Source organism: Callithrix jacchus, chromosome 5, assembly GCF_049354715.1.
Source record: "Callithrix jacchus isolate 240 chromosome 5, calJac240_pri, whole genome shotgun sequence".
Classification (NCBI taxonomy): domain Eukaryota; kingdom Metazoa; phylum Chordata; class Mammalia; order Primates; family Cebidae; genus Callithrix; species Callithrix jacchus.
In genome coordinates, this window is record NC_133506.1 from 89,200,670 (window position 1) to 89,226,719 (window position 26,050).

A 26,050-nucleotide genomic window follows, 5' to 3' on the forward strand; every position below is an offset into this window, starting at 1 on the left:
GCCCCTTGGGAGGTGGGGGTGGGGTGTTATAGAGGCAAGGAAACCCCTACCCTCAGGGAGCTTCCAGTTTGACTGGAGAACCAAGGCCGGAGTGAGTAGCACAAGGCGGTAGCTAAGTCACCACTGCCTAGACTGGTCTGAATAGGGCTTGGACAGGGACCAGGTGCTTTGGGAGGGCTTTCTGTAGGTGGAGGCAGAGCGGGACTCAGTACTTATTGGCTGAATGGAGTACAGGGTTAGGGTGTCCCTGCTGAGGGGAAGGACAGGCCCAGTCACTCGCCAGCTACTCTGGTCCAGCTAGGGTCTGGCATGCAGCCCCTAGATCCAGGGGAAAGAAAAGGGGGTGTGACCACAGGCTCCAACTGGGTCTTCAGAGAGAAGGGGTGGCAGTCACCTCTCCCACACCCTCGAGGGCTCACTGGGGCCGCATTCAAACAACAGAAGTGCCTACATGGACATTCTTATCCACCCCAAACCCATAAGATGTCATGAGCCTGTGTGTGGTTACTCAGGACACATTGTTTATTCCGTGGGGAAAGGGGCTTGAGGCTGGGGCGCCCCCTCGGGTGGAAGCAGTTGCGGGACAGGAATAATGTTCCCGTGGCTCTTCTGGGGCCCAGTTGGGTCCATGGCTCTTCCCAAGCTCTGCTGGGAGTCCCTTGGCTCCGAGTCCATTTTCGGGTTCTGGATCAGTCTCTGCCTCCCCTATCCCATGCATGGGGACAGATACCCTCATAGCACCCCCAGGAGGCTGGGTCCCATCCATCCCCAGAGAACTCCCTCCAGGTCGCTGCCCTGTCGTCCTTCTACTCCAGGCCCTTTGGCAAGAGCTGGGGACCAGGACCTGGAGATGAGTGGCAGCTCTGGTGGACCAGCTTCAGAGGCTGGCTGGGGGTCTGGGAAGGGGGCTGGGCCATGAGCCAGGAAGCCCCAAAGCAGTCACTGAGGCTGGGGAGCCTACGTGCAGGGCATGGGGAGGGCCTGGCTCTCACTCCTGGCCTGGGTGCTCACCCACAGACCACTTCACTTCCCCAGTCCGCAGCGTCACTATGTCCTCGTAGGTGGCCGTCTGGTCAATGTTCAGGCCCTGGAGACATGAAGTAGAGCTCAGGCTGGGGCCACACACTGACCACACCAGCAGATAGCAGCCACTGACCCGAAGACTCAGAGCTGCATGGCCTGCCCTGTTCCTTACCTCATAGGTGTGATCTTCTTCCATGCCAGCCTTGCTGTCATCCTGGGGGCAGAGAGGGTTGGAGATCAGAGCATTAGTGTCCCCCCGGCCCCATCCCCCACTGGGCCAGGCTGGGGAGGGCCTGGGGATGAGGAGTAAGGGGTCAGGAGTGAGGTGCATTCTGCCAGAACAGCTGAATGAATGAAGGAAAGAATGATTGAATAGGTGAGCCAGTGGGGAGGCTCTGGGGTCGGGCTTGGCCAACAAGGCCACAACAAGAGCTGGGGAGGTGGAGACCCTGCCTGTCTGGCCTCCTCTGTGGTCCCCCAAGGCCTCCCCTGTCCCCTGATCACCTTGTCCAGCAGCAGGAAGATGGGCACGATGATGAAGAGGATGATCAGCAGCGTCTGGATCATAATGATGCTGTCCTTCAGCGTGTTCCTCCGCTTCAGCTGTTCCAAGGTGCTGAACCCTGTGGGGACAGGGTCGGGAGGTGTGAGCCTGGGTCAGAGTCCACCTTTTAGGCCTCCAAGGGCAGCTCCCGCAGGTCCCAGTGGCTTTCCTGGGTGCTCTAGGGCCATGGCCATTGCTGCAAGAGGCAGGCCAGGCTGGGGTAGGGGTGGATGGCTACAGGAGCGTCCCGGCCACCTGGCACACACCCATGACTCGCAGCTCCGTGCCGCAGCCCAGGTAAACCTCCAAGGGGTTTTTGCACTCCTGCTGGCAGAAGTAGATGCCGTTGTCCTCAAACCGAATGTCTTGGATGGTGAGGGTAGTGACAGAGCCGTTCTGGGTCTGATGCATGTGGCCCTGTTCCAGGTTCACCTGCTGGGGCTCCTCATCCATCTTCTGCTTCCGGAGCCAGCTCACGATGCTGGAGGTGCCGTCCGTATAGCACTGTATTTTCACTGTGAAGCCCCGTTTCCTGGCTATGAAACGTGGGTGCTGCCAGATCTGAGAGCAAGGACTACCTGTGGGCGTGAAGGCCAGGCTCAGAATTCCTCTTGGCATCTTCCTGACTGCCAGCCCCCGCAGCAGGCCCCTGCCCTGGCTGGCACAGAACCCCTGGGCTCAGTCCTTGCTTCTCAGGGTGTGGGACAGGCAGGAGGCTGAGCCACGTGAGAGGCTGAGCCACGTGAGAAGCCATGGCCAACCTCTCAGACTCTGCCCCTTCCCAACCGCCCCACCTACCCTTCGATTTTCCTTTAGAAGAGAGCTGGGACCTTGTCATTCCTTCCCATGCCCATTACAACAGCCTGACCTGGGCCACACCCCCAGGACCTGGAGGCACACAGGCCTGGTGCTTCTGCCCCTCCCTTCCCTGGGCTTCCCTGCACCCGCCTGAAGTCATCAGTCTCCTTGGTTTCTTCAGGGATACAGGCAAACTCCTAGCCTAGCAACTGAGCCCTTCCTCGGTCGACCCCCACCCCCGCACCTGACTTCCCTCCATCATCCCCCGCTTCCCCCGTCCTGCAGGGACTGGGTCCACTTCTTTTTCCAGAACGCTCTTTCCAGCTTCGACTGCCTTGTGCTCAGCGAGCACTCCCTGGGAATCCCTGCCCTGGAGGGCTCACCCGAGGCTCAGCCAGATCCCCAGCTAGACAGGCCAAAGCCTGAGCCCCAGAGAAACCCCCAGGCTCCCCTGCTGTGACCCAGAGTTTATCCCAGCCCCTCAGTAGCAATAGCTGGAGATCCTGTGTCTAATGAGGATGACAGTGGGCCTGGGGTGAGGTTCACAGGAGATCCTAAGGAGGCCTGGGGTTGGGAGTCCTGGATGGGGAGATCAGACAAGGGTGGGAAGTGGGGCCACCCCCAGGACAGGACCAGAGTCGGACACAGGCAAACTTGCCTTCAGAAGGGTGGGTGAGACCACTGACCTTTGGGATTCGTGTTCAGTTCATCTAATCTGGCTGCTGGCACCGGCTCAGCTGCTGGGAGGGAGGAAGTGGGCGGGGCCAGGTCAGGGCCTCCTCTGGCCTGGGCTGCCCCATCCCTGCATGCCCTCTAGGTTCCAGAGCTACTTCCTCCTTCCATGACAGCAGCTTCAAGACCCCACAGTCCTCCCTGCCCCCTGTACTTGAAAGACAGGAGTGGGGTGGGGGTACCGGAAACCTCGCACCAAGCCCCCAGCCCCCTTTCTGCCTTTGACCCTCAGGGTGGCTTTGAGCAGGCGTCTGAATGAGACAGGAGGGACAGGGAAATCTCAGCATTTTGAGAGGCCAAGACAGGAGGATTGCTTGAGGCCGGGAGTTTGAGACCAGCCTGGGCAACAATGGAGACCGTGTCTCTATTTTTTGTTTCTGTTTTTAAAGAGAAACAGGAAGAAAGTCACAGTCTGGAGGCTCTTCCATCTCCCAGAGGAGGGGGCCGCATTTGGATCACACATCTTCCAGGGTCCGGTTGGGACGTCCCTTCCCCTGCCGGCCCCCAGGCAGTGCCCTCAGCCTCTTCCTCCTGAGCTCAGTTCTTCTACGGTCCTGGCTGCTAACTCTGGTTTGCTTCTCATGCCCAGCTCAGCCTGATGCCCTCCAGGCAGGAGAGGGGCTGGGGCCACAGATTCCTGCCCCCCTCCCCATGTGCAGCTTACACCCACAGACCCAGGCCCCAGGGCCATGAGAGAGAGATAGGCGGCAGAAAGAGTGAGAGACAGAGGAGGGTGGAGCAAGCGGTGAGGCGGGGGTGGGGGGGTGGGAGGGTGGGGGCTGGCTGGGCCGCAGGGCCCAGAGAGCTAGAGACAGAGCGAACCCTGCAGGCCTCGTCCTGGGTACCTGAGAGCAGCAGCAGCACCACCACCAGCCAGAGGCTGGGCACAGGAGACAACACCAGCCCAGCCATAGTCACCACTCCGTCCCCAACCCCAAGCCCCTGACAACGTCCGAGGCTGCTTGGGGGAAAACGTGTAACTGCACCGGCTGCAGCCTATCCCCTCCTTGCCTCTTCCTCACCAGGCCCCTTCCTGCCATGCAAATTGGGACCCAGGGGAGGCACCAGCTCTCCGGGGACCCTGAGGGAGGGCGGGCTCTTGTCAGCTGGGTTGCTAAGCTTGGCAGTCGCCCAGCTTGAGCAGCACAACTGGGGTCCTCAGTGGATGCCTCTGGGGGCCAGCCTTCTGGGGGCAGCCTGTGCTCCTGTCTCTCTGTGTCAACCCCACCGGTGGTCATCCCCTAGGACAGCCAGCCTCCCCTCTGCCATCTGAGCCTGGCAGGTCTTTATTCCTGGGCCCTGAGCAAAAGAGGCACCTGTCCTATGAATGAACTTGAACTTGGCTCCTCTGTCCTGAACTATCCTTCACCCTGCGGGAAGAGGAGCACTGAGGAAGGACAATGCAGGGGGTTGGGGGCAGCCGCAGACCCAGGCCGGGTACCTGGAGGGGCCCAGAGCAGAGCCTCTTGGCTGGAGTGCAGGCACCATGTTGGAAGTTGACCTTGTGGGGGATGGGAGCTATAGAGGTTCTTGAGCAAGAGCAGGCCAAGTGTGGCAGCCACCGGGAGAAGACTCAGTCCAGGCCTGGGTAAGAGGCCTCCCTTCCTCATGCTGTGAAAGCATTTGTAGGGGCTGCCAAACAGGGTGGATGTAGATGGAGACAGCTGTGAGAAAACCCACCATGTAGCCATCGGGGCTTCTTCAGAGGTTCTTAACTGTGGGATTCTGAGTGCATGGAATTGTCTGCAGGTCCAGGGGGTCTTAGGCAGGGAACGGGGGCTGGTGCAGGAGAGCCCTCAGGTCCTCCAGCTGTATCCTGCCTGTCTGCAGGGTGCTGGATGGAGCCACAGTGCTCAGGAACTCATCTAAGCAAATCTTTGGGGCTGCTCCTGGGTCCAGTTTAGCCCCTTCAGAGATGGTCTTGTGCAGGCCCCAACCTGCACAACTGTCCACAGCAGGCTTGAGGACCATAGCCCCACAGCTGAGCCCTCTTTGAGTTTTATGTCTCCTGGCAGCTTCTTTTTTGTCTCTCATCCCCAACCCCTGGGAGAGGAAGCAATGCTAAATTGTCGGTGCCCGCTGTCCCCATCTCTCCCCTACGGTCCTGCATTCTCCAGCCTGTGCTGGGCAGGTCTGTCTGGATTTAGGGAGAAGCAGACCCGCCTCCCATGCCACGGCTGGAAGGCAGAGGGTCTAGGTGGTCCCTCTTTGGATCTGGGGCTGGGCCTCAGACCTTACAAGGCGGGGGCCACTCTCAAGGGGTGCAGGCCAGGATCTGAGCCACAGAAATTGAGGACAGGAGGATTAAGGTTTCATCAGAGGAACAGCTCGTTCCGGGCAGTCCCAGATGTTCTTGCTTATCTCCAGATGTTCCAAATGAAAAAAAAAAAAAAAACATTTCTCTGAAAAGGTGTCAGATGTTCAGTTAATGGAATAAACAGCCCAGAGATGTAAACATCACCTGAGGTCAGCATGGGGCCCTCAGCCCCGATGGTGGTGACGGCAGTTGGAGAGAGACTGATGGGGAGGCGGGGGGCAAAATCTGGGGGTCTCTTGGTTTGGGAAATACTCTTCCCGAGCCCCTAATGACAGAGTCCTTGGTTAGCTTTGAGGCTGGAATCTCCCCTAAGTCTGGGTGTATGACGGGGAAAGGCTTGGGGTACATATGTTTGTGGTATGTGTGTGTGTGCGTGCGCGTGCATGCTTACACAAGTGTGTGGCCTGTGCCCTGTGGTGTGGGGCCTACTTGGGAGCTGGTCCTGGGGCCCAGGGGACCGTAGGGGGCACAGAGGTTGGGGGGGCAGTTGGCATCCTCCAGACTCACATACATCAACACCCCCCTGGACAGGGACGCAGATGTGGCCTTTGGGCTTCATTCCCATTCATGCCGGGCAGGGATCTGTTTTCAGGAGTGGGGGAGGCAGTGGGGGCCCAACTGCCTGCAGGGTTATTTGTCACAGTATGGACCAGGCTGTTCCCTTGCTGGTGACAACACCCCTGAACCCCATCCTGGGCTCATGACGCCCTTTCCTTCCCAGAACAGGAGGCTTTGCAAGCCCACCCCTGCCTCTGCCCTCTGCTGCCCCTGGCCTCACATTCTGATGTCTGACAATACCCCACTTTCCAGGAAGGCAACAGCAAATAAGGGACAGGGGGGTTGGGGGAAGGGAAAAGGGGCTCAGGGGATGGGGAAGCAAGAAGGCAGCTATCCCCAGTCACCCTAGGAGGCTGGGAGCGGGAAGAACCTCAGGGAGAGAAGAGCTCAGACATCTACCTCCTTCCCCAGCCCAGATGTCCTAGGTCTGCTTGGCTGCTGAGGCTGGGAAGAGACCTGCTAAAAGGGACGTGGGTTTGAGTCCTGAAGCAGCAGTGAAACCTCCCAGGTTACAGTGGTTCTCAACTAGGGATGGCTCTGCCCCCATCGGGGGAGAGTCTGGACACATGTCAGGGCAATTGTGCTGGTCACAATAACGGGTGTGTACCCAGAGGTGGGAGGGCATTGGCTGGCAAAGCAGAGTCCCCACATACCAACAGCACCTCATGAGGCAACACCCACTCTTAACCTCTCAGTGACCAAGGTTCCTAATAGAAATAATCCCAATGGCGCGTTTTTTGGTTGGTGTTTTCTGGCTTTTTTCTGAGGCAAGGTCTTGTCTGTTGCCCAGGCTGGAGTGCAATCTCCATTCCCTGCAACCTCCACCTCCCCGGCTCAAGTGGCCCACCCTCCTCGGCCTCTCGAGTAGCTGGGACTACAGGTCATGCCACCACACCTGGCTAATCTTTGTTATAGAGACAGATTTCACCATGTTGCCCAGGCTGGTCTCAAACTCCTGAGCTCGAGCAATGCACCCTCCTCAGCCTCTCAAAATATTGGGATTACAGGTGTGAGCTACCATGCCCTGCCAGTTTTTTTGTTTTTTAAATTTCGTTATTATTATACTTTAAGTTCTGAGGTACGTGTGCAGAATGTGCAAGTTTATTACATAGGTATACATGTGCCATGGTGGTTTGCTGCACCTATCAACCCATCATCTACATTAGGTATTTCCCCTAATGCTACCCCTCCCCCAGGCTCCACCTCCCGACAGGCCCCAGTGTGTGATGTTTCCCTCCCTGTGTCCATGTGTTCTTTGTTCAACTCCCACTTATGAGTGAGAACATGCGGTGTTTAGTTTTCTGTTCTTGTGTTAGTTTGCTGAGAATGATGGTTTCCAGCTTCATCCATGTCCCTGCAAAAGACAGGAACTCATCCTTTTTTATGACTGCTAGAGCTTTTGATTTAATGCTATGAACTTTCTTGTAGCACTGCTTTTGCTATATCACAGAGGTTTTGATAAGTTGTCATTATCATTCATTTCAAAGAATTTTTTTAAATTTCTATCTTGATTTCACTGTTAACCCCCAAATCATTCAAGAACAGATTATTTCATTTCCATATATTTGTTTACTTTTGAGGGTTCCTTTTGGAGTGGATTTCTAGTTTTATTCTGCTATGGTTGGAGAAGATTCTTGATATAATTTTGGTTTTCTAAAAGACACATTACATGCATATTTATAGCAGCACAATTCACAATTGCGAAGACATGGAAGCAACCTAAAAGCCTATCAGCGTGAGTGGATAAAGAAAATGTGGTGTATCTACACCTCTTTATGGAATACTGCTCAGCCATTAAAAAAAAAAAAAAAGTAAAGAAATGAAATCACATCTTGGAGCGACCTGGATGGAGCTGGAGGCCATTATTCTAAGTAAAGTAACTCAGGAGTGGAAAACCAGATATCCTATGTTCTCACAAGTGGGAGCTAATCTATGGGGATGCAAAGGCATAAGAATGATGTGATGGACTTTGCGAACTCAGTGGGGAACCTGGAGGGAGGGGGAGGGATAAAAGACTACACACTGGGTACAGTGTGCACTGCTCAGGTGACGGGTACACCAAAATCTCAGAAATCACCACTAGAGAACTTATCCATGTAACAAAAAAACTACCTGTACCCCAAAGCGATTGAAATAAAAATGTTAATCCAGTGAGAAGCTCCCACTCCAGGGAGGGAAGACAGCACCCTGCGGGCGCTCAGACAACTCTTGAGATGCTGGACACCTCCACTCCCCAAAGCACGCATAGAGCTGCAAGCTGGGAAGGGGCTGCAGAGGCAATGGAAGGACATCTCGGGGGCAGCCTGAAAGCCCCTCCCCATCCCCCATGCCAATGCTACAAAACCTCAGGACCCAGGAAGGGAGGGTGTAGACATCCCGAAAAGAATTAACTGCTTACTCGTCTGGAAGATTACAGTCCTGGGAGTTAGACGTTGTTACAGAAAAGAAATTTACAGGCTGGGTGCAGTGGTTCTCACCTGTAATCCCAGCACCTTGGGAGACTGAGGCAGGAGGATCACCTGAGGCTGGGAGGCTGAGACAAGCCTGGGCAACTTAGCAAAACCCCATCTCTACAAAAAACTAGCCAGGTGTGGTGGTGTGTGCCTGTAGTCTCAGCTACTCAGGAGGCTGAGGTGGGAGGATTGCTTGAGCCCAGGAGTTCGAAGCTGCAGTGAGCCATGATTGTACCACTGCACTGCAGTTTGGGTGACAGAATTAAACCCTATCTCAAAAAAAAAAAAAAAAAGAAAAGAAAAAGAAAATTACATACAAGATTGCATTTCACTCTCTGGGGCTGTGGGCTAAGCCTGCTGCATAAGAATACTCTTATCACAGGTCCACGTAACCATGGGCTAGCTGGGGTCAGGGGTCAGTCCTGGGGTCAGCACCTTTGAGTGGAGAGAGAAGCTGTGCTGTGTGCCCCACTGGCACCTTGAGGCTTCTGAGAGGGGCAGAGAAGTGAAGGGGCTTCTGGTGAGGAGAAGCTGCGGACACAGGGTACCAACAGGGAACACCCGGAAGAGAGGGAGTGTGGTGCTACCTGTTGGACAGCTGGGGCTTGCCCCCTGATTCTGTCTGGTCTCTTGGATTCCAGCTAAGGGGCTTTTGGAAGGAGGCAGGAGAGAGCTGGACTGAGCCAGTGGGTGGAGCTGGGGCCTCCTTATCCTGCCCTGCCCCCTGAGAGGTTCCTGTGTCTTCCACATTTGGCTCCAATCCCCACTGGCCTGTCTTGCTTCTCACCGCCCTCAGCCCCATCCACATCCACACTGACACGCAGAAGGGAGAAGCCACACACCAGAGGCACCAGGGACGGTTTATTGTAAGAACTGTACAAAGGAGCCCACCTGCTGGCCTGGTGTGGGACCTGTTCCCCCTGGACCAGGCAGGAAAGGGCATCTTCTGCAGGCGAGGGGCCACAAGCAGGGAGGGGCTGGACCTTGCTCATCTACTTTTCCTCTGCAGCCTGCACAGTCCACAGAGAATACCCAACCAAACATTTCTGAGGCTCCAGGGCCCAGGAGGGCAAGGCAGAAGGGTAGGGTGCTGGGCAGGGGAGGCTGCCCCCATTAGACAAAGCTTCTGAAGGAAGAGATGGAAGGAGTGGAGGCCTCCTTCCATAGAGGAGACACAGGCAGGAGGCAGGGAGCAGGGCTCAGGCCATGAGAAACGGAGGGAAGGAGAGGAGCTCACTGGGAGTGAGGGACAGGGCTGTTCAGGCAGTGCCGGGAGCAGGCGAGGGAGCATAGTGGACCATAAAGATGACTCTGGCCCGTAGCCATGACAGGTAGATGTGCACACACAAAGCACACATACATGTCTTGAAGGTTTTGCTGCTTCCTGAATTTTAATCAAACTCTTCATGAAAAACAAGAAGAAAAAGAAGAGGAACTTAGGCCAACAGGATGCCCTGAGTGTACCTTACCACGTGTGTTCACACTCATCCACACACATACAGCACAGTTCACCCTCCCAGACACGGGAATGTGCCCATGGACAGGCCTGCACAGCACGACACAACAGCCATACTCCATGGACCTTGAAACACTCCAGGGCACATTGACACACATATACACAAAAATACCCAGACACATGTGCATAATGCAGGCACCAGTACACGGTGGTTCACACACACACAAACAGTCATACACTTGAACACACACAGGCCTACAAGCATACAAGTAGACACAGCCACAGGGACACACACAAGTGAATAAATCCAGTGACGCCTGAGCAGGTCTTTCACCCCTCCTCCTTCGGGCACAACCTCTGTTCTCCAGGAGCCTGCAGACGTCTGGCTCTGCCATGCCCAGAACAACAGTGCAGCAGAGGTGATTTTCCAGCCACAGGAGGTTGGAAGGTTCAGCCTGAGCCAGTCGGGCCTTCCCTGCTGCATGTCCCAGGGTTGAAATCTCTAACCTGAGTTCAAGTGAGTATTATTAGGATCACTTTGAGGAGAGAGGTGGGAAGAATGAGGGGAGAGAAAGAGATGGGTGTGGGAGATGAGAAGGGAGATCTCTGAGGCTGGAGGAGGACCCTGGAGCCCTGATGGTGCTCACGGAGGAGTGAGGCAAGGAGAGTGAGAAGGGGCGAGAATCTTCTTACTGAGCAGCAGGTCCCCGCCCCCCCCGCCCCCCCCCCCCCGCTCAGGTTTGGAGCTCAGGCCATGTGTGGTGATCCAGCTGGTAGGACCCAGCCTGTTCCACCCACCTGTGCTTCCTAGAAAAGGACAATTCCCAAGTGACATCCTTCCTTCTGCTCTTCCCCTAGGGGCCAGCCAGGGGAGCTACAAACCTGGACGTGGCCTGGGAAAAGGTTTTCAGAGTCACCACCTCAGCCCGAAGCAGCAGGATCCAGTGGCCAATCAGGTTTTGAGGCTTTGAGGAGCTATTTCTGAGCCAGTCACATTTCCCTTTTCCAGGGAATTCCTTAGCCGGCCTGGTGGGCAAAGCTGCACCCCAGAGTCAGAGAGGGTGGGCTAGTAGTGCCCTGGGGTCAGGTGTCTGCACTCCCTGAGGTTAAGACGTCTTTGGGCTGGAGCTGAGGGGTCTGAGCCACTTCCTGGGGAGAGGTCAGTGACCCTTAAGACTGGTGATGGGGGGAAACTGATCCCTCCGCCCTGGGCCAGCTCCTTCCCAAGTGAGGGGCAGAGATTTGAATGTTCTGACCTCCCCCAGGCCAAAAGGAGGGGCAACAGGGCCCAGGAGGAGGTCAGAGCAAGTTGAAGATGAAATCATGGAGGCAGGGGCCTCAGGCCCAGCATGGAGCCCCTGAGTGCAATTCCCATTTCCCATGGTCTGGGGAAACAGGTGCTTGGGCCTGGGTGTCAGCCCCAGTGTGGCCAAATCCTGTCCCCCAGGAGGGAGCCAGACACAGTCCCAGATTCAAAGCCCTGCTCCCTCACTTTGTGTGCAGGCACCATGGGGGAGCTTTGGGGACTGTGCTGAGACTCGGTGGGCCACCTTGATGCTGCCTGCTAGACAAGAGACTCCTTGACCCCCGAGCGCACTGTCTGCCCTGGCAGAGGCTCAGGAGGCTGGGCAGTGTCTGAGGGGCTGATGGGTATCAGCCCCATGGCGGGTCCGGCATCCCCTGCCTTGCCCTTCTCCTCTGGGCTCTGTGAGCTGCTGTTCCTGTTCTCGTGACCATACATCTTGCCCATGGTGTTGGCGAGCAGCCCCTCCTTCTCAGGGGCATCATCCCCGCTGCCATCGTGGCTGTGGCGGTACATGTAGGATGCCTGCTTCATGGAGCGCTGGAGCAGGTGCCGGCGGTAGGCCCTCTGGATCTTGATGGCACACACCTCCTCGTGCTTCCTTTTGAGGGTGGTGGTGATGGGCTCGTAGGACACCTTGGAGGGGTTGGCTGCCATGAACTTCTCCTCCATGGTCTGCTTGAGGGCATCCATTTCCCCAGAGTCACCCAGGACCTCTTTGGTCAGGGCGAAGAGGATGTCCAGGCAGTGGATCTTGTCCCCCGGCACCATGGGCAGGTCCAGCGTGATGAGCTTGATCTTGTTGGGCTTGGCGATCCGCAGTGGCTCCTGCAGGGTGTCCACAAAGTCTGAGAGGCGGTTGTAGGCAATGAACTGGGTGGCGTCGGGGTCGAACTTCTCCCACGTCTCGTAGAACATCTCAAAGTCGTCCTCACCAAGGGGCTCGCTGCTCTCCTCTGTGGCCACATTGAAGTTTTCCAGGATGATGGCAATGTACATGTTGACCACGATGAGGAAGGAGATGATGATGTAACTGCAGAAGAAGCAGATACCGATGGAGGGGTTGCCACAGTCGCCCTTGATGCTGGTGCCTGGGTTCTCCAGGCTGGGGTCGCAGTCCGGAGGCCCGCTATTGAGGATGGGGTTGAGGAGCCCGTCCCAGCCAGCTGACGTGGTGATCTCGAACAGGCAGATGATGCTATTGCCGAAGGTCTCAAAGTTGAACATGTCATCAATGCCTGACTCCTTCTTGACGTAGGCGAAGTTGGACATGCCGAAGATGGAGTAGATGAACATGACCAGGAAGAGGAGGAGGCCAATGTTGAATAGGGCAGGCAGCGACATCATGAGGGCGAACAGCAGCGTCCGGATGCCCTTGGCCCCGCGGATCAGCCGCAGGACGCGCCCGATCCGCGCCAGGCGGATCACGCGGAACAGCGTGGGTGACACGAAGTATTTCTGGATCAGGTCGGAGAGTGCCAGGCCTACGGGGAGGAGCTAGTGAGGATGCCACCATTGGGGTAAGGGGCTGGCACAGGGTGTGGGGGGCATGTGGGGCTCAGGGGGCCCAGCCTGGTGTGCTCTGCTCAAGTCTCAGAGCACAGCCCACATGACTGAAAAGGTGATGCTGGGTTCTCCCAGGGGTCTTGGGGCCAGGGGCTGCAGCTTTGCCCTGATGGAACTGGAGGTCAGGTACGATGAAGTAGGAGAGGGTAAGGCCCATTCTCAATGCTGTTTGCAAATGTCATTGGGGTGTGTGTGTGTGTGTGTGTCTATATATATATATATATATATATAGAGAGAGAGAGAGAGAGAGAGAGAGAGAGAGAGAGAGGACAGCTGCGTGACTCTGGGCATACCACTTCACTTGTTTGTGCCTGAATTTCCTTACCTGCAAAATGGGAACAAGAGTTCCTGTACGTGACATTGGTCTGAACAAGGGGTGGGAGGACGCCTGTCAAGCACACAGCACAGCTGATAATAAACGGCAGCTGGTTACTATCATAACGGCGTGACTGCACTTCTCAGTGTGCACAGACACTGGAACCATCTTTTATACTTTTCGCTCAGGACATGGGCACCTGAGCATGCGTCTTCTGGTCAGCTGTGTGTCCTGAGGGGCACCCATGTGTGCACAGGTGACAACCTGCCTGTGCGCACGCCCATGTGCCTTTGTGTGTTGAGAATGAGTGGCAGGCACGCTCAGGTGTGTGTCTAGGTGAGCATGTGGGGGTGCAGGGGCAGGTGTGTGTGCACGAGGATGGGTCTTCCTGAGGGCCTCATCTCAGGGCTGCCCTGCCAGCCAGGCCCTCCCCACTCACCCACGATGGACAAGATGACAACCACGAAGTCAAAGATGTTCCAGCCAACGGTGAAGTAGTACTGGCGCAGGGCAAGCATCTTGAGCACACACTCCCCTGTGAAGATGATGATGAAGATCATGTTGATGTTGTACAGGATGTCCACCTTAAGCTGGCTCTGGTCATCTGTCTCCACCATCATGGTGACCATGTTGAGGCAGATGAGGATCATGATGGTAATGTCGAAGACCTGCTTCGTCACGAGGTCATACACCATGGCCTGGATCTTGTTCTGCAGCATGGGTGGGAAGGGACAGACGTGGGGGAGTCGGTGGCCAGGCCCAGGCAGGGTGTGAACAGGCAGGAGATACAGGAAGGATGGCACACAGCATAGTCGGTGCGGGGAGGGGGAGAGACAGAGACAGACAGACAGAGAGACAGAGAAAGAGAGAGAGAGAGAGAAAGGGAAAGAGAGGGGCTTGTGGTGGAGTCAGCCAGGGGAGGAAAGGTGACCCATCAGATCATGACAGGTCTGGGACCAGGTCATTTTATGGGGTTCATGGACCTCCCTCCTCCCCTGGGAACCCTTCTTCCCTTCAAGGTCCCTAGATGTTCCTCCTCTTTCTCCCCAAGTCATTGCTTCTGGGGAGGGTATCTGGATATCCTCTTCTTACCCACCTTGTGGGGGCCTTTGCCCCAGAGGCCACTGAGGTCCCAGGTGGGAGGTAGATGGGCACTGAGGGGCTGTGCAGGGCTGGGTGAGGGTGAAGCAGCCACTGGAGTTCCGTGGATAGCCTCTGTGCACACGGTGTCTCTGTGGCACTATAAAGAGGCATCCCTCCCTACAGGTAGACCAAGGACCCTGCCCCTGGGGTGGACCCAGCCTCACCCAGGGACACAGCTTGGTGGGTGGATGGCAGGCAACCTTTTACCCCCATCTGTCCCCTAGGCAGGAGCCTGGTACTGCACACAGGACCGGGGACCCAGAAGGGTGGTACCTGGGGCCGGGGAATTGGCTTCTGAGGCTTCTTGGAGCCGAGCTTCTTCATGGCATTATAGTATTTCTTCTGTTCCTCTGTCATAAAGATGTCTTTCCCTCCAAAGTATAGTGAGATAGGGCTTGTTAGCTTGGGGTGGGGTCCCTCTTCCTGCCTCCTGAACCCCACTACCTCAGGCACAGAGGATCCCTGTGGATCAGCCTGGAGGAAGGTGGGGATCTGGAAGGGTCAGAGATGGAGGGACAAGGGGAGAATGGGGGACCGAGAGGGATTACTGGTCCAGAGAAGGGTGGGAAGGGGAGTGGGGATCAATGCTGTCCTTCAGCTTGTTTCTGGCCACTTTTCATCAATATTTGGCTGAGACCTAGAGTAACCCACAAGGCAGGTTGTAGCAGCCTCATTTTACAGATAAGGAAACTGAGGTTCACAGAGGCCAAGTCACTTGTTCAAGGTCCCCTGGTGGGGCTGAGACCCAAGCTAGCTGCGTGAACCAACAGCCTGGTGGGTGCTCAGGCAGCGTTTGTGGGTTTGCATAGGAGAGAATGGACATGGGAGGCAGGAGGGAGGCCCGGTGTGGGGAGGGCCTGGGGGGGCTGGGCTGATACTCATCTTCTTCTTCTGCTGGTTGAAGTTGTCAATGATGACGCCGATGAAGAGGTTGAGGGTGAAGAAGGAGCCGAAGATGATGAAGATGACAAAGTAGAGGTACATGTAGAGGTTCACCTCGTACTGCGGCTGCTCCTCCTTCTGCGGGGGCACAGGGGGGATGGCGTGGGTGCCTATGCTGGCTTCTCCCTGCCCCCCACAGCCCGGAGGGCAGGACCCATCTAACCCCCAGCCTGCCAGGACTCACCTCCCGGGAGTCCACAGCTGCATACATGATGTCCATCCAGCCCTTGAAGGTGGCCTGAGAAAGTGGTTGGGGAGTGAGCGAGGCGGGGTGGGGGCTCCTCCCTGCATCCATCATCCATGAGTTTCCCTCCCCCACCCAACCTGGTCCTCCCCTGCCAGAGGCCGCCTGTCTGAGCCGCTCTGGGCAAGCATCAAATAACGACCAGAGACCCAGACACTGCCTGGAGGTCCCACAGCATTGGAAGCAGGGTGGGAGGTCCCCTAACAAGGTATCATGAGAGAGGCTGGGGTGGGAGGGACCGGGGAGGGGGCACCTCCATCCCTGGCTGGGGCAGTGGGTCACACTCACCACCTGCAAGAGGGAGAGGTAGCCCAGACCCACGTTGTCATAATTGACCTTGACGTTGAGCCAGCGGACCTGGCCCGTGTGCATGAGGCTCTCGCACTCAGACTTGTTGTTGACCTCGGATATGTCGAACCTCTCAGAGGTAGTGGTGTTGATGCAGTAGTAGAACTTGCCGGCAAACAGGTTGACACCCATGATACTGAAGATCAGCCAGAAGATGAGGCAGACGAGCAGCACGTTCATGATGGAGGGGATAGCACCCAGGAGGGCATTCACCACCACCTGGGGGCCAGGGGGGTGTTCATTGCCAGTGCCTCTCCCAGCCTCTGAGAGAGGGCTCCCCATCTCCATGCCACCCAGGGGACCAGGCAGAGCTGGGCATTGTCAATCAGGGAGGGCTTCCTAGAGGAGGGCCAATCTGCTGGGCTGTATGTGTGCAGGTGGGGGGCAGTGAGGGGGTGGGGTAGGGAACGGCAGGTCTGGTGCTCAGGAGGGCTCTCTGCTTGGCTGGAGCCATCAGTCCAGAGTCGGGGTGCTGGGTTTCTCTGGAAGCAGCCTAGTCACGGGTCACCAGGCAGGAGACAAACACTCTTTGCTCAGCCCCCATAGGAAACTCAGCCCACGTGACCCAGCCCCTGCTTATGGGTTCTCAGCCCCAGAGACCCAAACACAGGCACAGAAAAGAGGGCAGCAGGATCTCTGTAGCAGCAGGAACCCTGGGACTGAAGCCTTGCCCCCACCAGCCCTGGTCACACAGCCCACCCAACCACTGCACACTGGGCTGGATCTGAGACCCTGCTCTTTTTAAGGAGGAGCCATTTCATGACTTCCAGAGCGGGTAGCACAGCCTGGTGGTACCCAGGGGAGCTCTATTCCTGGCTGGGGCACCAACCAGCTGTGTGGCCACAGGCAGCTTGTTTCCCCTCAGTGGGAGGGTTCACTGGCTCTGGGGGTCAGAGGGCCCAGCATTCAGCTGGCCCCTGGCAGGGACAGGAGGGGGCTGCTTGGGTGGGCTCGTCATGGCCTATGGATTTGCAGTCATCTGTCCCACTGGAGCAGGTCTTGCTCCTGGCAGGCCTCCCTTCCCGGGGAAATCCTATTTTTCTTGCCCCAACCCTGTGTTTATCTGACACTTCTGCTCTCCAGGGCCTGAGCAGATCTTCCCCAAAGTCACCCCAAGCTCAAGGGCATGGCCCTGACTGAGAAGCCAAGCTCGTCAGTGGGGGGTGAGGGGAGACTCAGAGCCAGGGTGCAGGCACCTTGTTTCAGAGCTCTGGGTGGCTGAGTCTGAGGCTGGGAGAGCCACCCATAAACCCACTTGTAAACCACCCATAAACACCACATAAATCTGCCTTCCTTCTTTCTCTTCCGTGGCCTGGGGCCCTCCTGGGAGCTTCTGCAGCCTCTGTTGCCCCCAAGTAGTGGCAGAGGTAAGCTAAGGGCAGGCTGGATTGAGGGCTGAGGGCGGGAATGGGGCAGACAGAAGATGGGCTGCAGGGAGGACAGCTGGGGAGGTGAGGGCCAGACCTGGCCTCAGGCAGGGCCGCAGGTCTAAGCTCTCTGCCTCCCCCTGGTGGTGGCTGGAGTATAGACATGCACCCTCCACCCTGCCCTGAGATTGGCCCGATCCCAAATCCCCAGCCACCCCAGAGGCCCCTTCAGCACCCACCCTCATGCCCTCGAATCGGGACAGTGCCCTCAGGGGACGCAGGGCCCGAAGTGTCCGAAGGGATTTGATGGGTCCCAGCTCCGAATAGCCCAGCCAGTTGGCCACCAGGCTGATGATGGAGACCTGCAGGGGAGAGGTGGGGTGGGGGGGTCAGTGCGTGCAAGGCCCCAGCCTCCCCTCAAGCCCAGGCAACGGGGTCTTCCTGGACTCACAGCTCCTGGCTGTCTCCCATAGATCCTCTCCCTAGTGGGTGGTCCTGTCTGTTGGGAAGAGCAGCCCTGGGACCTGTCCCAGCACCTGTAGGAGCCCAGGCGCCACCTCAGTGATGTCAACTAACTGGGGATGGCCGTAAGTGGGAGGGATGGTACCCGACTCCCTCGAGAGGCCCATGAGCCTATCTAAGAGGGTAAGAAAATCTTTTACTCGCCAGGTGCGGTGGCTCACACTTGTGGGAGGCTGCAACGGGTGGATCACCCGAGGTCAGGAGTTCCAGATCAGCCTGACTAACATGGCAAAACCCTGTCTCTACTTAAAAACAAAACAAAACAAAATTTAGTGGGGCGTGGTGGTGGGCACCTGTAATCCCAGCTACTTGGGAGGCTGAGGCAGGAGAATCGCTTGAACCCAGGAGGTGGAGATTGCAGTGAGGGGCGATATTGCCACTGTACTCCAGCCTGGGTGACAGCAAGACTCCATCTCCAAAAAAAAAAAAAAGAAAAAAAGAAAATCCTCCACTCCTGGCTAGGTGTGATGGCTCATGCCTATAGTCCCAGCACTTTGGGAGGCCGAGGTAGGAGGAGGATTGCTTGAGCCCAGGAATTCAAGACCAGCCTGGGCAACAATCTTGAAAATAAATAAATAAAATGTATACAGTAAGAAACTCTTCCACTCCTATTGGCAGCGATGGTAAGTAGCCCTCCTGCCCTCTGTCCTCCCCCAAGGCCTCCTTCCCCTGAGGAGAAGGGAAGGCCTCCCAGTCCCTATTCCCCTCCTAGGCAGTTGTGTCTGAGAAGGGCAGCACTGATCAAGGGTCTGCCACAGGCAGGTCCTGCCCTTCAGGGCCTGGGATTCCTAAGGTCCTTGCCATGTTGACAGGGGGCCGATGTCGGGGGGACTCACGTCCACGATGAGGAAGTCGAGCCAGCACCAGGCATTGGTGAAGTACACCTTGAAGCCATAGGCCACCCATTTGAGCAGCATCTCCATGATGAAGATGTAGGTGAAGACTTTGTCGGCATATTCGAGGATGGTGCGGATGACTCGCCGCTGCTCAATGTAGATGTCCTCGAAGGCCTGGGGGCACCAGCACCACCAGGGTCGCCAGGGGTCCAGCAGGCTGGGGTCCAGCAGGCAGGGACAGCAGCCACATCCCCTGCCTTGCTAGATGCTGCTGGTTCCCGGGGGTCTACTGTGGGGGCCAGCCCAGGGGACAGGCTGTCCACATCTCCTGGACTCCCACCATCCATCATGGGGATGAGCGTATTTCTCGGTGGGGAGAAGTCTCTCAGCCCTCCTTCCTCAAGCCCAAAAACAGCAAATTACAATCATCTGCTGGGCGGGTCCACAGTGACACATCTTCAGTTCTGCACCCCACATGCACCCCTAGTTCCCAGGGCCCTCCCGCCTCCCCATCGGCAGGGTGTGCACAAAAGTCAGTGCCCATGAAACAAGGGAGGCACCTCTGCCATGTTAAGAGTCAGCACATTCTATAACATATCCCAGAAGCACAGTGAGTTCCTTTAGGGTTCTCAGGGTTTGGGACTGACCAGGGCATGGCCCTTCCTGTGTGTGGAGACAGGGAGCCCCCGGAAGGCCTGCTGCAGGCCTGGCCCCTGCCCCTGCCCCGTGCTCCCAGGTGGTGCCTACCAGAGCCCCGCTGCTGAGCAGGATCATGAAGACAATGAAGGTCTCGAACCAATTGTGCTCGACAATCTTGAAGCAGGCCCTGCGAAGAGTCCACCACTTCTTCCCTCGGCCCTGGGAAATGTCCACGTAGAGGCAGGGCCAGCGCTGCACGCAGGCTGATGGGGGACAGGGACAGGCACCACATCAGGGGCCTGGGGCTGCCTTGGGGTGCACAGTCAGCACCCTCCCGTAGCGTCCCAGGATGCCCCTCTCCAGGGCCCCCACTTCCTCCCTCACCCAGCTCCATCTGGCTCACATTCGGCTCCGGGCCTCCCTCCACAGCCCCATCCACCATGTGACAACTGCTGCTGGAGGTGGGCATGCAGAGGAAAGGTGTCCTGGCCCCCCTCCCCGTGCTGCCGCTCTCAGCCACCCCACCCCACCCCCCACCTCGCCCAGGCCATCTCCATCCTGTGCAGCCCAGCAGGCTCTACGGACAAGGACATTTCTCCAGGGCTATGTCCTGAAGGCCTCGATCCCTGAAGATGGAGGGGAGGATAAGGAGGAGGAGGATCTAGGCAGCTGACACCTGCACTCCTGCACGTTCGCTCCAAGCCAGGCCTGCACCAAGGGCTCTGCATGGATGTGCCACAGCTCTGAGTGCACATTGCCAATAGTCCTAGGCCTGCAAGGCACGGGGGCTGGCCTGGCAGCCCCTGGTTCGTGTGCTTCTGGCCCTGGTGTAGCCTGCCCCTTGCAGGGGTGCAGGCCTGGGGGAGATACCCAGGTGAGGTGGGGGGGTGCTCTCACCCTCGGTGAAGCACTCCTCAGGCTGCTCCTCGGGGTTCTCCTCTGCCTGCTCCTCAGGGTCCTCCTCAGGGGGCTTGTAGTCAGCAGTGCTGCAGACGGAGGAGTTCCCGTCGTAGAGGGGCTGTGGTGGCTTCTGCAGAGGCCACAGTGTCACGTGACCCCTGGGTCCCTGAGAGACCCTCTCATCCTCCCACCAGATGGGGCAGGATGTGAGACCAGCAGGGAAGGGAAGCAGAGAAGAAGGAGCAAACTCATTCATTCATTCATTCATTCAGCCAGCCCTGGATGGTTGAGGAATCATGGAGACATAGGCGGCTCTCGTTATACCCGCACAGCACTTACATAAGGAGTGGGGCAGGACTGATGCCTGGGAAGGGACAGTGAGGGCATGAGTACACATGCGAAGCCCTGGGATAAGGGAGGAGGTGGGGACCCTGGCCCGAGTGGGGGTGTGGGAGGCGTGGGGATCCTGAAGGTAGCCCTGAGGGGACAGAGGTATGAAAAGGGGTCAGGATGGAGCCAGACTGGGTGTGTGGTGCCCCTAGCGTCTGAGCCTTCCCACACCCGGGGTCTGTTTGGCTGAGGAATCCAGAAAGGGTGGAAAATGTTCCCCAGCCAAAGCCTCCATCCTGAGCCAAGGGAACCTGATCAGCGTTGGGGGCGGGAGTCGGGGAGGCTGAGCCAGGTCTCCTCCCACCTCCTGCTGCTGGGCCAGGCCAGCTTCCCGGCCCCAGCCTCCACCCGGCAGGGGACCCCTTCAAGGCTGAGGGTGAGGCCCTGAAGGGAAGGAAGAAGATGGCAACTAAGGGGGCAGCTCTGTATTCAGAGTGGTGACCAGAAAACTACCACAAGTGGGTCCTTGCTTTCAGTTGATAAGGGAAACTGAGGCACAGAATGTTAGGTCAGCTAGGGCATCCACTGAGTTGCCCCAAATGTGCATCAAACTCCCAAAATTGCCCTTGAAGCAGGGCTCGCCCTCCTTGAGCAAGTCCCCAGGCCCCAGCCCCATGGAGCCTGAGATTTTGGTACTCTCCAGCCCCCACCTCCCCGCCCCACCCCACCCCCCACCTACCACCTGAGTGCCTCATACCGAGGTCTTGCCCGGGTATTTATAGCTCATAGGCACTCAGCCCCCGGTAAGCCAGCATGCCACATATTTGGGGGGGGATAAGGAGTCAAAAGCTTTCAGGGCAAAGTTCATTGGGCTCAGGCTGATGGCGCAGGGGTGGGCAGGTGCCCCCATCCTAGCTTCTGTGCGAGTCCTTTCACTGCCAGAGCTGCAGGTGGGGAAGGGGACTCAAGACTCAGAGAGGGTCTCAGCTCAGCCCCAGCTGCTGGGGGTGACCACCACTGAGTTCCTGTCTCTTCCTTGCCCTTGAAGTGGAGGGGTGAGGAGGGGCAACTGAACCCAGCAGCAGGTCCCCCATGGCTGAAGGGTCAGAGCTCCTGCCTGAGGCTTCTGCTCTCCTTGTCACCAACTCCTGTTGGCCCCCTGGCTCCTCTCCTGAGTCCCCTGCCTGGATCTGGCACCTTGGCTCACACTGGGAGGTTGGGAGCAGCCGCAGGTGGGGTCTAAACACAGATAGAGGATAAATGTGAGGACTGGGCAAGGGACTTTAAGCCCAGAGGAGAACGTTAAGAGAGGCCTCTGGGATCCTGGTCCTGCAGTGCCAGGTAAGAACAGCATGTCCAAGAGCACCACCTGCTGGTGAGAGGGGCCCAGGGGGCATTCTGGGACAGGCATGAACAGAGGGTTTCAGGACAGGCAGGGCCAATCATAATAACCACATCAATAACGATAGTGACAGCCGCCACTCACAGGGCACTGATGGCATGCTTTACATACAGCGTCCCACATAACGCTTGCAACAATGCCACAGGGCACCACCCCCATTTTATAGCTGTAGAAACTGGGGCTCGGAGAGGACTCAGAACTTGCTCAAGGTCACAGGAGAATGAGAAGCCGAATCTGTCTGAGCCCCCGGCCTGGCTCACCTTGCCATCCTCAGGCTCCGAGAAAGTGTCGGTTTCCTCCTCAGTGGGCATCTCCAGGTCGGACTCCTCGGAAGCGATGGGCACCTGGATGGTCAGGTAGGGGTTGTTGATGAAGTTGAGGTGGTCCAGCTCGATGCTGGATGGGGGACCATCAGCCAGGCCCACATGGTTCAGGATGTGATTGTCCTTCTTCAGGTCTTCCTCAGGCGGCTCCTTCTTCTCATCCTCAGGGGCAGTCTCCCCAGCCTCTCCAGCCTCCCCGGCCCCAATAGGCTCCCCAAGGCTGAGCATGATGTCCTTGGCGCTCAGGATCTTGCCATGCAGCAGCCCTAGGAGGAAGGCCTTGGCAAAGCTGATGCCCCACTTGATTCGCCCGATGGCAATCTGCAGGTTGTTCATCTCACCGTCCTCATCCGAGGCTGCCAGGCTGTCAGCACTGAAGGAGCTCAGCAGCAGAGCCAGGAACAAGTTCAGGACCTGGAACATGGGGTTGGGGGGAGCCTCACATCAGTCCCTGGGACCCAGAGGGTGCCACCTTCAGCCAGCACAGAGGTCCTCGGCCTACAGATCAGAACTTCTACATGTTGAACATTTAAAAGAACGCCACCTAAGAGGTGTTCACAACTGCTCGTGGAGGTGATGGTTATTATCCCTTCTGCAGCTGGGGAAACTGAGGCTTGGGGCTCTGAGAGGACTCTGTTACCCAGGTCAGAGGCAGAGTTTAGGAAGGCCTGATGAGGGATAGGGACTCTCTCCATGACTGTCCTTTTTTTTTTTTTTTTGAGATGGAGTCTTGCTCTGTTGCCCAGGCTGGAGTGCAGCAGCATGATCTCTGCTCACTGCAACCTCCACCTCCAAGTTCCAGTGATCCTCCTACCTCAGCCTCCCAAGTAGCTGGGATTACAGGCCTGCATCACCATGCCAAGGTAATCTTTGTATTTTTTGTAGAGACAGGGTTTCAACATGTTGCCCAGGATGGTCTTGAACTCCTGACCTCAGGTGATCTGCCCATCTTGGCCTCCCAAAGTGCTGGGGTTAGAGGCATGAGCCACCGCGCCCTGCCCATGACTGTCCTTTATCTCCACTCCTGGAGGACGCAGAACAAAGAACTGGGCTCAAGTTGCCAAGCTTCCAGGACTTACTGGGAACCTTAATCTTTTGTGCCTTCTTTTCTTCCTCTGTTAAATGGGACTTTAATAGACCCTGTGCTCCTGGTGTGCAGAAACCTGGCCCCCACTGCTCTGGAAGGGCCATCTGACCTACTATTTACCCTCTTTTCTCCTCTGGGGTTTTCCGACTCCATCTATTCTGGTTCTCATCCCACATTCCTATGGAAAGAGGCTTAAGAGGCTACTGCTCTTCCCCCAGCACCCCCACCCATTTTATTTTCCAGTGGACAGACATTTTCGGAGCCCCTGACACTACATGAATGGCCTCAGGGAGCTCACAGCCCAGCAGACACGGAGAGCGGATCAGACACACGCAATACTGTGGGTTTGGGGCAGCAGAGACTGGGGTGCATAGCTTTTGAAACTGTATTGCAGAGCTCTGAACCCCAGTTTATTAGCTGTGTGCTCTGAGGCAATTCGCTTCACTGTGCTGTGCCTCAGTTTCCTCATCTGCAAAATGGAGATGATGCCACTGCTCCTCCCATTGCTGTGAGGATTAAAAGATCAATACAAGACCAGGCATAGCGGCTCACGCCTGTAATCCCAGCACTTTGGGAGGCCAAGGGAGGCGGATCACAAGGTTAGGAGATTGAGACCATCCTGGCTAACACAGAGAAACCCCATCTCTATAAAAATACAAAAAATTAGCCAGGCATAGTGGCGGGTGCCTGCAGAGGTTGCAGTGAGCTGAGATGGGGCCATTGCACTCTAGCCTGAGTGACAGAGCAAGACTCTGTCTCAAAAAAAAAAATCAGTACAAGTAGAGCACGCAGTAGGAACTCAACACATGTTGGCTATTAATTATGTTCGGAATAACAGAAAGCTATACAAGGTGCTCCAGCCTGGCTGACATGGGGAAACTCCGTCTCTACTAAAGATAGAAAAGTTAGCTGTGCGTGGTGGTATGCACCTATAATCCCAGCTACTTGGGAGGCTGAGGCAGAAGAATCAGTTGAACACGGGAGGCAGAGGTTGCAGTGAGCCCAGATCGTGCCACTGTATTCCAGCCTGGGTGACAGAGCAAGACCCTGCCCCCCGCCCCTGCCCACCTCCAAAAAAAGAGAAAGGAAGGAAGGAAGGCTGGCTATGCAAGGTGTAAGGAAGAGTGTGATTAACTCTGAGGCCAGTTCAGCATTTTATAGGTGAGGAAACAGTTCCAGAGAGGTGGCGTGGCTTGCCCTAGGACACATGGCTTAGCCAGAACTAGAACCAGGCTCCCAGTCATCGTACAGCTTTAAACGGCATCATTCACTTAGACTACAAGGTGAATGGCAGCCCTGAAGTTCTGCAATGTGGTCGCCCTTCCTTCTACCAGTCCACCTGGCCCTGGGCAGTGGAGGAAGGGGAATCCAGTCTGGGGTGAGGGTCCTGGCTCCTGTCAGTCAGAAGCATAGCCGGGAGTCCTGGGGGAGTGGAGTACGTTGTGGGTGGGGAGCCTGCACTTGAGGATCCGCCACCCTTGGCCGTCTTCTTGGCAGGGCTCACTGCTGGCTTTCTCCAGCCTCCTCCAAGTTCTTCTCGTCATTGTCTTCACTATATTCTATTGATTATATTTTGTTAATCATGTTCATATACTCTCTTTACAAAATATCTTAAAGCCCTCTTTGAGAGAACGTGCTGGGAGAAATTCTGCGGCTCCCCTCCTCCCCGCCATGTCCCCTGACAGCTTTGCTGCTTTTGTCCCCAACCAAAACACATTAGTCTTTCTTCTCCCTCTCTTAGGGGGAGGCATCCAGTTGCCAGAAACACATCTGAGATGGGAATTAGCTGCTCTCTGGGTCAGCAGGGTTTGCACACGGCTCCTGCCCAAGACAGAAATAGCTGCTCTAGGCAGGGGGAGGGCAGGGAGGGGAGGGGGCCGACATCAATTTCCCTGGGGGTTCTGTGCTTTGGGTTACTGGCAACCTAGTCACTTCCTCTTCTTCACAGTTGCCCACAGGAAGTGATCAAGTGCCATGGGCGCAGGGGACGCGGGTCTTCACACTCTCTGGCAGGGTGCCCTGGTGGCCTCTGGCAAACACCTGCTTCTCTGAAGCCTGGGGAGGTGGTGGGAGGGGCAGTGCCCAAGGAGCTGACAGTGCTGCCTCCCTGGGCTGCTCCACTCCCTCTGAGCAAACTGGGAGAGCCACAGAGCTGGACTGGGAAAGGATGTCATGGTGTGTGTGCGCGTGTCTGTGTGATGGGGGTGACAGGCACATGGAAGCAGGATGTGCGCTGGTTCTAGATTCTGCAGCCAGACCACAGGGACTCCCATCCTGCACATGGGACAGATTCACCTCCCTGAGCCTTTGCTTTGTCATCTATAAAACAGATGATCTGGCAAACCCTCACAGGTGGGTGTGAGGAGGAGGCGAAATGAATACACACAAAGCACCCAGAATGCTAGGTAAATGCTAAATAAATGTCAGCCATCAGCACCCTTCTGTTGGTGCTAACGTTATCGTTATTACGATACTCTTATCATTGATGTTAGTGTTACTGGAGTTGTACGGACCCAGTTCCAGTACCAGCTCTGTTTCTCACTAGTTGTGTGGTTCTGGACAGGCCTCCCCGAGAGTGTGGAAATAACATTACCTGTCTCATGGGGTGGCTGCGAGGATTAGGGACCATGACCGTACAGCCCTTAGTGCAGGGACTGACACACAGTAGGGGCCCCACTACCAGTGCAGGAGCATCACCCTGGTGGTAGGAACCTAAACCAGCACTGCCCCGCCGCATGCCTGCAACACCTGCACCCCCAGCCACGTGGCCAGGCACTTTGGTAAGACCTGCAAGCGCATGCATCATATAATCCTCTCGACCACCCAGTGGAAGAGTCATCCTCACTATCATCCCCATTTTCCAGATGGGAAAACTGAGGCCCAAAGGGGTTAAATAATGGG

The 26,050-nt window shown here is 56.6% G+C and overlaps 2 protein-coding genes across 5 annotated transcripts in view; both read right to left on the reverse strand.

Annotated features, from left to right (window-relative positions):
• Positions 1 to 467: 467 nt before the first annotated feature.
• On the reverse strand, positions 468 to 4,079 carry CD79B (CD79b molecule). Of its 2 annotated transcripts, XM_035300446.3 has the most exons (6): positions 3,943 to 4,079; positions 3,052 to 3,105; positions 1,834 to 2,145; positions 1,528 to 1,646; positions 1,196 to 1,237; positions 847 to 1,087 (listed from the first exon to the last, which is right to left on the reverse strand). In XM_035300446.3, exons 1-6 carry the CDS (start codon positions 4,007 to 4,009, stop codon positions 989 to 991), a joined length of 693 nt encoding a protein of 230 aa, XP_035156337.1. In that variant the 5' UTR covers positions 4,010 to 4,079; the 3' UTR covers positions 847 to 988. The 2 variants fall into 2 exon arrangements, with proteins under 2 accessions (XP_035156334.2, XP_035156337.1); XM_035300443.3 differs by lacking the exons at positions 3,052 to 3,105; positions 3,943 to 4,079 and adding an exon at positions 468 to 705 and having other exon boundaries at positions 1,012 to 1,087; positions 1,834 to 2,285.
• Positions 4,080 to 9,266: 5,187 nt separating this feature from the next.
• SCN4A (sodium voltage-gated channel alpha subunit 4) overlaps positions 9,267 to 26,050 on the reverse strand; it is a 51,581-nt gene continuing 34,797 nt past the window's right edge. For all 3 annotated transcript variants that reach the window (XM_035300448.3, XM_035300449.3, XM_035300450.3), the window contains 11 exons: positions 22,000 to 22,476; positions 20,005 to 20,137; positions 19,216 to 19,370; positions 18,469 to 18,642; positions 17,350 to 17,472; positions 15,684 to 15,962; positions 15,336 to 15,389; positions 15,092 to 15,229; positions 14,483 to 14,587; positions 13,506 to 13,776; positions 9,267 to 12,668 (listed from right to left, as the gene is read on the reverse strand). In XM_035300448.3, the coding sequence (XP_035156339.1) occupies positions 11,446 to 12,668; positions 13,506 to 13,776; positions 14,483 to 14,587; positions 15,092 to 15,229; positions 15,336 to 15,389; positions 15,684 to 15,962; positions 17,350 to 17,472; positions 18,469 to 18,642; positions 19,216 to 19,370; positions 20,005 to 20,137; positions 22,000 to 22,476 (3,132 nt within the window). In that variant the 3' untranslated portion in view covers positions 9,267 to 11,445. The remainder of the gene's footprint in view (positions 12,669 to 13,505; positions 13,777 to 14,482; positions 14,588 to 15,091; positions 15,230 to 15,335; positions 15,390 to 15,683; positions 15,963 to 17,349; positions 17,473 to 18,468; positions 18,643 to 19,215; positions 19,371 to 20,004; positions 20,138 to 21,999; positions 22,477 to 26,050) is intronic.

What these genes read in the sequence shown, in the direction of transcription:
- CD79B (XM_035300443.3), bottom strand. Translation starts at nt 2,185, where the DNA reads ATGCCAAGAGGAATTCTGAGCCTGGCCTTCACGCCCACAGGTAGTCCT. An exon ending in TCTTCCTGCTGCTGGACAAG is followed by an intron (nt 1,238 to 1,527) that starts GTGATCAGGGGA and finishes CTCTGCCCCCAG; the next exon opens with GATGACAGCAAGGCTGGCAT. An exon ending in AAGAAGATCACACCTATGAG is followed by an intron (nt 1,088 to 1,195) that starts GTAAGGAACAGG and finishes TCATGTCTCCAG; the next exon opens with GGCCTGAACATTGACCAGAC.